This window comes from Nicotiana attenuata, unplaced genomic scaffold, assembly GCF_001879085.1.
Source record: "Nicotiana attenuata strain UT unplaced genomic scaffold, NIATTr2, whole genome shotgun sequence".
In the NCBI taxonomy this organism is placed as follows: domain Eukaryota; kingdom Viridiplantae; phylum Streptophyta; class Magnoliopsida; order Solanales; family Solanaceae; genus Nicotiana; species Nicotiana attenuata.
Window position 1 is genome coordinate 69,247 of NW_017671834.1, and position 13,773 is coordinate 83,019.

General features: G+C 35.2%; 1 protein-coding gene across 3 annotated transcripts; it reads right to left on the minus strand.

Moving 5' to 3' along the window:
• Positions 1-343: 343 nt before the first annotated feature.
• Positions 344-6,805, minus strand: LOC109210466 (uncharacterized protein At3g49720-like). 3 transcript variants are annotated; one of them, XM_019373885.1, is made up of 7 exons: positions 6,335-6,805; positions 5,630-5,789; positions 5,450-5,489; positions 4,705-4,743; positions 3,490-3,864; positions 2,110-2,165; positions 344-826 (listed from the first exon to the last, which is right to left on the minus strand). In XM_019373885.1, the coding sequence occupies exons 2-7, from the start codon at positions 5,756-5,758 to the stop codon at positions 674-676; spliced, it is 792 nt and encodes a 263-aa protein (XP_019229430.1). In that variant the 5' UTR covers positions 5,759-5,789; positions 6,335-6,805; the 3' UTR covers positions 344-673. The 3 variants fall into 3 exon arrangements, with proteins under 3 accessions (XP_019229430.1, XP_019229429.1, XP_019229431.1); XM_019373884.1 differs by having other exon boundaries at positions 5,630-5,799; XM_019373886.1 differs by having other exon boundaries at positions 5,630-5,812.
• Positions 6,806-13,773: the final 6,968 nt, after the last annotated feature.

Here is a 13,773-nt window from a genome sequence, read left to right on the forward strand (position 1 = left end):
AGAGAAAAATGACTGCAAGTCTGCTACCATGTCATTTAAAGTTTCAAACACCTACTGATCAGTATAATAGGTTTCACATATTTCTTTTTAGGTCTCACATTTATTACAGTAGTCCAGGAAAAAATCAGCATTTCTTTGATTATGTATTGATACTCTAATCAAATTCAATTTATTCAGAATTCTACTGATCCAATGGCGTGTCCAATTCAAGTAATTTAGAGATACAGAAATTATTTTGACCTTCATATCATGATTTTCTACATGAGTAGGTGAAACTATATTGCATCATAAATAAAGGCAACAAAAAGTTTAGTGTATGTGTACTATGAGCCCACATTTCGACTAGCGAAAAACCCCAATAAATAAATAAACAAATAAACTGAGAGATCAAGAGAGAGGAATATAGATGATGTACATATCATTACTTGACAATAGTCTCCCCTGAAACAGCAATCTCCCATTTGCAATTAATCTGTAACAAGCTGCTGAAACCCCATACACATTTTATGAGAATACACTAAGAAAGATGGCATACTCAACATTTTCTAGGAGACGCGCGCTACTCTGAAACAACTTACCAACAAGAGCTGAAGTTGTTATAACATGTCTTACCGCATTCACAAGCTATGCACGGTTCTTAATTTTTGTGTATGACCGACTACGTATAATGAAATCAACGGTAAGATCTCAGGTGAAAAATCTGGCAGCTAGGAACATATGATTTCTTCAAAGCAGCTAGCTCAAACTTCTTAATGGCAACTTCATTTTCCTCTAAACTTGTTTGAACAAAATACCGGACCCACCAAGTTGAGCTCCTCAATTTGGCCTTCGGGAAGAACATAAAGCAAAGGTGGAAGTTGGCATCAGGTTCCAAAGTTAGTGAGTACTCTTAAGTCAATATACTATCAATTCTTTATAAGGAAAAAAAGAGACAGTAAAAGAAATTATCAGGAGCAGGCATTTCACTAAGATATTTCACTTTACAACTTCCGGCTGCTGATTTTGTCGGGGTAGTACCTTTGCAGCATGAAGTCTGTGCGACAAACATATGCACAAACGATCTTTCTTTTTTATATGGAAAAAAAATGACTTTTGACATATAGTGACATGCACTGCATGAATGATGATCAATGATATGAATGATTGGTTTGAGTAACATGTTGTTTGTGTCATTGTTTAAGTGATTTATGCTCATCACACGCATTAATATTACTGTGGTATAATTATGTCATTTGTGTTTGTTTTGTCTTTCTCACTTCTAATGAGGAATGTCATGTTTTTCATTTTGTTGTTTGGTGTCTGGTGCTAGATTTTAAAAGCATGAAACAAAACTTTTACAGCAACAGAGCTTTCTGAGCTCATCATTATAAAGGAAAAAGTAACATCAATATTCTGAAAACAAGAGTTTTGAGATGAAACTAAAATGAAGTCTAGAACATTGTATCTTTCTAACTTTCTGTATTAATTATTCAAGTGGTACCTTGTCGTCCTTTCAATCCGATATCAATTATACAAAGTGAGTGCTCTTGTCACAAGAGACTCATCTTCCCTCTCGAAAGAAGTTACCAAGTACCATCTTTAGTTTTATCCCTGATGTAGTCTATGGCACGATGTTCAATCATAGTTTTCAGCATAATCGATCCGCAGGCTTTTACTCCATCTCAGTTTTGGTGAATGGTGATTGATTTCTACGGATAAGTGCGAGTTCGAATTACATTGTAGAAGTAATTACCCACAGTTGTCATTCTTCTTTAGTACAACGTAACCACCTAAAAGTTAAAATTGGATAACCCAAACTACCATCCTTCACCAAATTCAGGGTGACCAATTGCTACACCACCTCTAAGGTGCACTCAAATTTTCTCACGGCACTATCAAGAGTTTAGATCAACTCAAAGTTAGAGAGCAAGAAGGGATTAATCTTTTCAAATCAGAAGCTAATATGAATTTTCTTTTTACCCCCACCCCAATCCCTAAGATGTAAATAAAACGGTCAAAGGCTCCTAATTCCAACACATTTGCTCCGCACCACAAATTTATGAGATACATAAATAATGTGGACACTGTAACAAAAGATATATGTATACGATGCAGGAGCATGTCACTTACCAGCCCCCCGAATCTGGACTTATCTGCAACCTTAGCTTTATGATGTCGTGGATAACCTGCAATTATCAAATGATGTGGAATAAAGGACGTAAGTATGCAAAGGCATTTATAACTTCTTAGAAAGCTTATGCATAGAATGATATGGTTAAAAGGAGAAAACTTAAGGAGTTAACAGCTCTAAGAAAGCAATTAGGTAATCAGAGTCTCCACTGCATCAAAATGAATATTACTCCGTAGAGGTCAACTGACCAAAAGTCATACAACAACAAAAAGCACGCTAGCATAATTGAAAATATGCCACATTGCATTGATTTGCAACCAATATCGAACTATTCATGCAATGCAGAGAGATATGGAGCTGTCATCAAACCTGATCCTACTATCACCATATCATTCTTTAAGAATGTTACACACAATATATTATCACTGCTAAACGGGAATAGAGACATAATGAGTTCTATTTTCTTTAATAGTAGTGACGAATTCTTACATAATTCAGGAATGAATTTGTTCTTTTTACTAGAAAGAAAGGAAAGGAAAAAGGCATGTTGTTTCTGCTGTATTCTTCCACTATACACTGGTTATCTCTTTAGTTATACACTGACCCTGGTCACCCGATATTCTACCATTTGTCGTATCTCCTAACTTTCATGCCTGTTATATTCATTTGAGGAAACAATAATTAGCAAATGCCAATCTAAAAAGTTTCTTTACACGTTTAGACACAAATGTCCTCTTCTTTGCGTGTGTGTGGAATCCAACAGTCGTCCTTAATCAATTTCATATCCCTGCTTTGAAATCCTACAGATATTCAGCTATTCAGCATTAACTATATTGATTTCAAGCGGTTTCTTATTACAGGTATATTTAGCCGTAGTGTCCTTGTAATTCCATCACTATTAATGCTCTTTACTCCTTTTGCAAGAATGGTTACGTTAATTAAAAACCTCTCCTAGTCAACTTGGCCTACTTCCCATGAGAGACTGCATAGGACATTATTGGACCTAGTTTAAAAGGGGGATAGAAACCTATTCAACATCAGTATGGAAAGAAACCAAAGTAAGACAACAAATAGTTAAATTTTTTTTTTTTTTGAGATGGCACAAATAGTTAAATTTCTAAATAGCTTTCTACCAAAGAGAGTGGGATAGTGTGACCATGTACTCAAATAAAAGAATAAGTTCCCGAATTAAAAGACCGATCTTTCTCGGATTTAGATAAATATTCCCACTCATATTACTGTACCCCGAAAAGGCAAGACTAAAAAGAGATCGACAGGAAGTGAAGGGTAGGAAGCTGCTTAGCTCAGACAGTACAACGAATGCAAAATATTCTTCCATTTTAGATTGTCCATTTATAACAGCTGATACAAACTCTTACCTGTGAAAACAACAAGTCCATCAGATGATACCCTGGCCAATTCGGGAAGGGTCCTATTGAGATACCTTGGAGACAAGTAATCCAATGCATCTGAGACAATCACAAGTGAAAATGATTTTGCGCGATATGGAAGAGGAAATTTTATATCAGCCACGCGAACGATGCCCTTATGCACGAGTTTCTTGCAGAAATGACCTGCATCCTCTATATCATATGGTTCTATACCCCAAGCTTGAGTATCCTCCTCTTCTAATAATCTAGCAACTACCGAGCAAGTATCAGGGCCAACATGCAGCACCTTATGCATGCTATCTCCATATGCTTTCTTCAGAAAAGGAATGGTCTTTTGAACCTCTACAGTACATGAAAAATCCCCTGCACAGGTAAAACTGGTTCAAAAACTTGGCTGTAATGTACAAACAGCAGTAACTTTCTCTTCAGAAATATCAAGTCAAAGAAACCAAGGCACTATTACCCAAATTAAACTAACGCAATCACATCTTCTAGTAAGAAAGATTGGAAGTCAGTAGCTCTGCATATAGACCATATAGAGATTCTTGATAGGCATAATGCACCGTCACTCCACCCACCTAGAATGATAAACGATAGTGAATTACCAATCTTGTTACCTATTCTACGCCCTTGAGTCAAGTGATGTACGAAGTGGGGGGAAAAAGAAGTTTGCCCATCAAAACCACAGTTGCTCACCAGACTGTTGAATTATTCAGAGAATCAATAAGTGAACGGGAACCCCGACATGCTTGATATTAGTTTATTGAAGCAGCTATATAGACTGACTGCGTAATAACAATTCACATGACAATAATCCTGCTGTATGTCATGCACAAAGGCATTATTTTTGAAGTTACAGTTAGATGGTTCCTACTTCCTACTATACTCTGAATGAGCTAAAAGTAGAAGCAAGAAATGCATAACATGCTTGTCCGAGTCTTCTTATCGTAAATATTCAAAATTATCATTCAAGTAAAGCTCCGGCAAGAGCCCAAAAGCGACAGGGGACTTGGCTATCAGTAAGTACCAAACTTAAATTTTTGGATGCATACATGAGGTGATCATGGGTATATAATTAGAGCCACTTTCTAAACAAGTAATAGAAATGTCTCTGCACTTTTGTATATAACATAATTCATGTGTCATTTGAAAGAGAAATATGCCATAAACTCAAATCCTTCAGAATAATGCATGAGAAATTACCTTCCACTCTACTGATGCCTTTAATACTGCCAAAAGTACCTATAAGCAATGATAATCCTTCAATAAGCATCAGAGCAAAGTAAAGAACAATATGTAGAGGCAGAAGAAAACGTTCAAGCTGAGATAAGGAACGCTTATTAAGTTACCTGCATGACCATTACTGACAGCAGAGACTCATTTAACATTGATATTTTTATTTAGAAAAACATTCATCAAAAGATGAGGTAAGACCAACATTTTGTTTAAAGAAAAGAAAAGGACCACTACTTTGTTTGAAAATAATATTACGAAATATGTCAAAGATGATTCATATGCCTTCTACACATCTTCTTGTGCATATGTTGATGCCATGAAACTATGTTTCAACCATCTTCTTTCCTTGAGAAGGTGAGACTGATCATGCAGAGTACTTGTATTGTCTGCTCTTTTTAATAGTTATACAGCTTTCTCTAAAGAAATAAATTGTAGGGAGACCTCCAAGTGAGATAAAGGATGTACCTGTAATGCACCTAGTTTTCAGAACAAGCATATGATACCCAACTTTTCACCTCTTGAGAAAAGTAACTTTTGATGACAACAAGTACAAGCAATTCATAGAGAATCTCGGAGTCAAGTTTCATCACAGACCTCCAGTACTGAACAATCAGCTTAAATATCTTTTCTCTTTCTCTTTCTTTTTGGCCTTTTTACAATAAATTCAAATATGAATTTAATTTCATGAAATGCCAAGGTTCTGGGTACAAACCTGTGTCACGGTAAAAGTACCCTATGAGAAGGAATGCTCCCTGAAATATCCAAAAGGAAAAATAGAGTTACAATTGTTAAAATGAAAATTTGAGTCTAGTTTATTTTCCAAAGGCTATCAACTGCCATTCAGAATGATAGAAGTTAATAACCATTAGTATCAGAAGCTGAGAACAAGTACCACAATAACAAGTCCAATTGTTAAATATGGGGGAGATCCTGTCTTTGAGCGAATTGAGGCTTCTAATGAAGCTGCTCCGCCATCTGCTACACGTCGAGATGGGTTGATAGGCCTCCTTGACATCATCATAGGTTCCTTGCAACCAAAGGACTAACTTTTTCTGCGCAATGCTAGAGGCAAGTTCTAATCATTGAAAATCAATCAAGAACATGTAATGTCAAAATCAAAACTAGATACCAAAAGCTGTAACATTTCTGGTAGCTTTAATTTTTTTTGCAAAAGTGTCTAAATATGGCATTATCTCAATATTAGGAAAAGAACCAGCCATTTAAGAAAACAATGATTGGAATTATGGGGTAACATGTGACTATTGATTTATTAACCACACACATGAAAAGAAAGCTAAAAGGGTGCCAAGAAACGACACAAATTTCAATCATACTACAATAGTCCAACAAAAAGAGCAAAAAGGACTCATTTCGATATGAGGACAAATACAACGATTAGTATTATGGTGAAGCACATAAAAATATATTTAAAATTATTAACCACACCCATGAACAGAAACTAAAAGGGTGGTAAGAAAGAGACAAAAAATTCAATCTTTTACTATAATTAGCAGAAAAAGGAGTAAAAAAACGTCATTTGGACCCATTTCTTATACAATGGGAAGAAATAAAAATAAAAAGGAAACATAATTTGTACCTGAATCAGTAGCGAACAACGTTGAAACCCGAATCAAGATCCCTACTTTACAGTGCTTTAGTAATTCTTGGTACTCGTGGATATGTAAATCTATTGAATACACAAAAATTGGAAATTTGTTTAGAGAAAAAGGTGATATTCTTGATTGGAGATTACAGATTTGGAAAGTAAGGCGCGTAAGGGAGAAGCTGCAAGATTAGTAAATTTGGCGCGTCGGAATTGGAACGGTTGTCATTCAACGGCTTTGCTCACACTTCGGAGCTCCGATTCTCATAAGCAAATCCCACGCTGCACAAAGAGTTATCTTTTCTATTTCTTTCTACTTTGTTCTTTTCCTTGTCAAACAAAATCTTGGTGTAAACTTTTGTCCTAATTGAGCTTTGTTAATAGCAAAATGAATTAGTTATGAACTAATTGAGTGTCTAAGAAGATGTTTCAATAGTTCATGAAAGCCCAAGAAAAAATCTCTTGACACTATAATTTTATATGACATTGATTTTGTAAGTTTTTGGGATCGTGAGTCGCCCATGTGAACCGACCCCATGTCATGCCCGGCCCGTAAATAAAGGATTATCTCGTTTTTTAAATAAAGGATGAAAAGTTGTGTTATAATTATTCAACCTTATCCTTAAAAGGAGCGAAACAGTTATAACTGTTCAAATCCTTTTTGAAAAGGAGAGGGAACTGATAACTGCTCAAGCTGTCCTAACAACAAGGGAAGTCTTCTGCTTCAAAAGAGAGAGCACGAGTGACATTACGTAGAAAATAAAAGGAAAAACCAGAAAAGAAGGAAAAGCAATCCTGACTTTCTTGATTATATCATCACACTAAAAGATATTTAGTTTGTTAACTTTAACCTTGATTTCCTAGTGAAATCAAAGGAGACTTGGGGCAGATTCTTTTGGTAACAACAACAACAATATCCGCTGCGAATTTAAGGTACACAATCCGTTGTTTTTGCTCCGAATTATATTACACTGGTATCAGATACAGGTTGAATGATCCAGTTATTCATGTAAATTGTCTTGAAATCGTTGTTTTATAAGTTTAGGTTGAGATTTATTTTTGTTGGCTAATGCGTTTTGGCCATCGCTTGTTAAATATTTTGGCCTAAGACTTATATAATTATGAATAGGGTGGCAAAGGAAGGGCATTTAGGTTCTTTCTCCAAAATTGATATGCCAACTTGTGAAAATTATCTTACTGGAAGATTACGCGTAAACCATTTGGGAAGGCTAAAAGAGCTGAATTCCCACTTCAAGTAATCCAATCTGATATTTTTGGTCCAATGAATGTGAGGGCAAAATCTGGTGCTGCATACTTTATTACATTTATTGATGATTTCACGCGCTTTGGTTATGTCTATTTGATTTTTCATAAATCTGAAGCACTTGAGTGCTTTAAAAGATATATGAATTAAGTTGAAAATCAATTCGATAAAAGTATAAAGGTTTTAAGAACCGACCGAGGACGTGAATATTTGTCAAAACAATTTGAAGAATTATGGCATTATCAGACAGTTAACTACTCCTTATACACCTCAACAAAAATGGTGTAGCTGAAAGAAGGAATAGTACATTATTGGACATGACAAAATCAATGATGGCGCAGGCATATTTATCTATCTCTTTCTGGGTAGATGCATTATTGACTACGGCCTACATTTTGAATAAAGTGCCTTCTAAACCAGTATCTTTCACTCCTTATGAACTTTGGACTAGTCATAAAACAAACCTGAATGATCTACGACCTTGGGTTTGTGCTACATATATTAAAGATCGTTTTGGATAGTTTGGTAAACTAAGTCCAAAAGATCTTTATTAGATCTTTATTAGATACTCAGAACGCTCCAAAGGGTATGTGTTCATTGATGAATTGAAGGATGGAAGTATTACTGAAATTGTATCACGAGATGTCATATTTTTAGAAAATGATTTTCCCAAAAAGGGTGAAATAAATGAAGGTGAGCCTCTCTACGAAATGATGAATTCAGAAGATCAGATAATGTCGTTAGACATACTTGATAGATCAATGGATCAAGAAATGGTTACTGGTCCAAGTGGGAGTTTTGAATCCCAAAATCCTATAGAGGAATCTGAACTTCAATTATGTAAGAGTACAAGAAAAGGTGTACCTAAACGATCTTATGAGATTGAGGATTATGTTTTCTTGGTATCTCCGACAGAATTGGATGAACCTAATTTTGTGACCGAGGCTTTATTGAGCCCTAAAAAGGATGAATGGTTAAAAGAGATGAAAGAAGAATTAGAGTCCATGCAAACCAACAAAGTCTGGGATCTAGTTGACCTTCCTCAAGGACGTAGAGCTATTGGGAATAAATGGATTCTCAAAGTTAAACGCAAATCGGATGGGTCAATAGAAAGACACAAAGCACGATTGGTGGCAAAAGGTTTTACTCAAGAAGCTGGAATAGATTATGAGAAAATTTTTTCGCCAGTTGTGAAGTTTACCTCTATACGATTACTTTTGGCTATTGTTGCACGTTTAGATCTAGAATTATACCAAATGGATGTGAAGATCGCTTTTCTCAATGGAGAACTAAACGAGGAAATCTACATGGAACAACCTGTAGGTTTCGTTGTTAAAGGCCAAGAAAAGAAAGTTTATAAATTGAAAAAAAATCAATTTACAGCCTAAAGCAATCTTCAAGGCAGTGGTACCGAGATTTCATAAGGAGGTGATTTCATTTGATTTCACCATGATCGATGAAGACCATTGCATTTATGTGAAAAAGTCCAATGAAAAGTTTTGTAATTCTTTCTCTTTACGTGGATGATATTTTATTAGCCGGAAATAATTTGGAGTATGTAAAAACTGTTAAGTCATGGCTTTCAAAATCATTTGACATGAAAGATATAGGTGAAGCAGACTATAATTGGGTGTTAAAATTCAAAGAGATCGTTTCAAAAAAAAGTTTTTGAGTCTTTCTCAAGAAACATACATAAAGAAAATTTTGGAACGCTTTCGAATGAATAGTTGCAAGCCTATGGATACCCCAATAGCAAGAGGTGAAACTTTAAGCCTTGAATGTGTTCAAAGACTAAAAAAGAAAAGGAAGACGTGTCTTGGGTTCCATATTCTAGTGCTATCGGGAGTCTAATGTACGCTATGATGTGTACTCGTCCAGACATTTGTTATGCCGTAGGTATGGTAAGCAGGTATCAATCTAATCTCGGAAGAGATCATTGGAAGGCAGTGAAGAAAATATTCCGATATCCGAAGGGAACTGTAGGTTATTCACTATGCTACAGTGGATCTAATTTACTCTTGAGAGTTTACACAGATGCTGATTGGACTGGTGACCGGAATGATAGAAAATCAACCTCCGGTTATGCTTTCTTACTTAATGGTGGTGCTATTTCATGGAAAAGTAAGAAACAAACTTGAACAACTCTTTCAACCATGGAATCTTAATTTGTTGTTTGTGCATCTAGTGTACAAAAAGTTGTTTGGTTAAAGAGATTCTTTGAGCATTTGAATGTTGCAAAGAATTCTAAGGGTCCCATGACTTTATATTGCGACAGTCAGGCGGCCATCGCATATACAAAGCATCCTAAGTATGATAGTAAAACCAAACACATTGATATCAAATATAACTTTGTGAGAGATATAGTAGCAAGTGGAGAAGTGAATTTATAATACATTCCTACTCGCAAAATGATAACAAATCCTTTTACAAAGGACATATCTAGAGACCTGTTTGAAAAAAACATGTTAAGGCTCTAGGTTTGCGTAGGAAATGGTGATATTTATGTATTGTAAAACAACTTTGTTGTTATGATATTCTCATCAAAGTAAGACTAGATAAGACTATTGAATTTATGTCTCATATGCATGTGATAATGTTTTAGAAATAAAATGTAACGGACAACTTGCGAGATTGGCTCTCTCACACGAGCAATCGCCTCTTATGTCAGAGAACGTGAAGAGATAATTTTCACTGTCATGCTATGACTTGTTTTATAAACCAGACAAGAGTCTCTCTAAGAAAATGAGTTTGAGGATCACAGAAAAGAGAAACTCGGGTTAGACATCAAAAGGTATCTAGACCAAGGTCTGTACGATGTTGGATAATTAAAAGAAATGAGACACATGCACCAGGATAAGGTGAGAACATTATAGCACCTGTTTCATACCACGTGTGTTAAGCGACCAATGGGTTAATGAAAGAATGGTTCTCTGCTTCTTCATTGTGTGAGACCCTGAAAAGCTAAAATTAACTTTTCATTGGAATACCCTTTGACCTTTTACTGTTTCTTGAAATTTCAATTAATATTGCTACTTTAGCATGTCACTAATAGCCATGAATGATTTGGCTGTGCAGTGCATGTCTAGGAAAGTAGTTGATTTGGAACAAATAGATTCGAGTAGAAAAGGAAGACGATTAAATTAAAATAATCTGACTTGTGTACACAAGCCGGCTATTACACTGACCATATAGATGTCGAGTGTAGTTGTGTATATAAAGTTAAACTTGAACTCGAGTTCAACTCTTAAAGAGGATGAGGGATCGAATGAGTAACTACTGAAGTAGTGAAGTTTGGGGTAATGTGAGTACTGATATCCTCGTATTAAAAGTGAATTCTTCCCATACGTGATTGAACTCCTATATAGGGCTTATAAAACCTTGAAGGCAAGCCTTGATGCTCGCAGGTCGCATGAACTATTTGTCGTATGAATTGTGTGTCTAGTTTATGTAATATTGGCTTGGGTCTTGTCCACCATGTGCGAAGTGGGAGATGTAAGTTTTTGGGATCGAGGGTCGCCCATGTGAACTGACCCCATCCAATCTTACCCAACCCGTAAATAAAGGACTTTCTGGTTTTTTAAATAAAGGATGAACAGTTGAGTTATAACTGTTCGACCTTATCCTTAAAAAGAGGGGGAACATTTATAACTGTTCAAATCTTTTTTCAAAAGGAGAGGAAACAATTATCTGATAACTGCTCAACCTCTCCTAATAAAAAGGGAAGTCTTTTGCTTTAAAAGAGAGAGCACGAGAGACATTACGTAGAAAACAAAAGGAAAAATCAGAAAAGAAGGAAAAGCAATCCTGACTTTCTAGATTACATAATCACACTAAAAGACATTTAGTTTGTGAACTTTAACCTTGATTTCCTAGTGAAATCAAAGGAGACTTGGGGCAGATTCTTTTGGTAGCAATAACAACAACAATATCCGCTGCGAATTTAAGGTACACAATCCGTTATTTTTGCTCCGAATTATATTACATTGGTATCAGAGCATGATTAAATGATCCAGTTATTCATATAAATTATCTTGAAATGCTGTTTTATAAGTTTAGGTTGAGATTTTTTTTGGCTAATTTTTGACAAGTTTTAGAGAAAACTGTTTTTGTCTTCTTTTTTTTTTTTGCATTTTGGCCATCGTTTGTGAAATATTTTAGCTTAAGACTTATATAATCATGATCTACTCGTTTTGGTCTTTTTGAAAATATATTACATGTGAAAAATGGATTAAAAACGAGTGAGATATGATTTTTGAAGAATGGCAGTTTTTGACTATTTTTTTGACGAAAAACCGCTTCTGTTTTCAGCGTTTTAGAAATAACTTGTTAAAATTTTTTGCCTAAAACTTATATAACCATGTTTTACTCGTTTTTGGCTTTCCGTACTTATATTATATGTGAAAAACGGATTAAAATTGAGTGAGATATGTTTTTTTGGAAATTGACAGTTTTTGACTATTTTTCAAAAAATTGCTTCTGTTTTCAGCATTTTAGAAATAACTTGTTAAATATTGTTGCCTAAAACTTATATATTCATGATATACTCATTTTGGGCTTTCCGAAAATATTTTTTTATGTGAAAAACGGAATCTTCCAACTTTAAAAACCCTTTTATGATCCTTTTTGTCTTCTACTAGAAATTTGTGACATACGTTGTCGCATTAAATGGTAACAACCATATTTCTGATTTCTTCTTCCTATTTCAGATATGACTGAATGGGAACATGCTCAAATTGCTCAAAGTGGGAGTGATATTGATAGAGGAGAAAAAAAATAGTAGAAGAATGCGTCGCAAGAGGATCAAAACTCTAGTTGATTCAGATTCAGAGCCTGAAGTCATAAGAAATGATTCAAGGATGAAGCAGAATTTGAACAGAGAAATAAGGACACGTAAAAGGGAAGGAAGAGGACTTCTTGAGGATTTCAAGAAAATAAAAATGGCTCCTTTTGACTCTTTGCTTGATTTTCTCAGATTTTTTAGGATTAAATTAGAAGAAATTCATAGCAAATTCCTTAGTGTTGAGGATAGGGATACCTTCGTCATTCTATATCATTCTTTATCAGATTTCTAGAAGAATGAACTTATTGAGATCTATGGTGAATTTGGGCCTAATGAACCATTATGGAAGTTCTTGGTGGCTCTAGGAGTGAGATGGGTAAAAATTTCCCATGATAACTTAATTTAGTTAAGTTTTTTTTATGAACTCATTTTTTTTATTTTTGATATATTATGAATATATATCTTTGTGTTTTATCCTATTTTGGATTGGTTGTTATTCTATGTTACTCTAGAATATGGTGTTAATAATAAGACTCAAAATCCTAGTGATTATAGTCTTCATCATATTAATGCATATTAAGAAATTAATTTCTAATTTTGGTTAAATATTTAGATCGTAGATGATAATTGGATACTTACATATCCTTTCGATTTTACACTAAATGTGAAACCTTCATCAGAATTAATTTGCTTGGATGTGTATGACACATGCATAGTTGATAAATAAACTTGCGTGATTGTCTCTTCATTACAGACATAGCATCAAAAAGTATTACTGCTGACTTAAACAAAGGTGAGAACTAAATGGTGACAATTACGACATCTGGACTCGTAAGATATAGTATGTCCTAGAAGAGCAGAACGCTCTCGAAGGCATAAACCATGTTCTAAGTCAACCAGAAGAGGGTAACACTGCTCAACACAGAAGAGATCTCGAGCTTACAAAGCTTGGAAAATGACAGATTCCATTGCACGTGGAATCATTGTGAGTTCTGTGGTTGATGAACTGATTCGTGAATGTGAGGAATTTCCTAATGCTCATGCCATGAGGGCACACTTATGAGGAACATATGGGGGTACTTCTGTGACACGCCTTAGACAGCTGACTATCAAGTTTGACACTTTCAAAAAGCGTCATGATAAAAGCATCAAACAACACCTTAGGGTGATGTCAAACATGATAGCACAACTCAAGAGTGCTGGTCACGTTCTCTCGGATGAGCAACAGGTTCATGCAGTGATCCGGTCTCTTCCCAATAGTTGGGAACATTTGAAGGTTAACTTGACCCACAATGAAAGTATAAAAACTTTTTCTGATGTTGCTCGACATGTTGAACTTGAAGACGAGCGGCTTGGTGCTGCTAAAGCTGCTTCTAATGCCTTTATGGC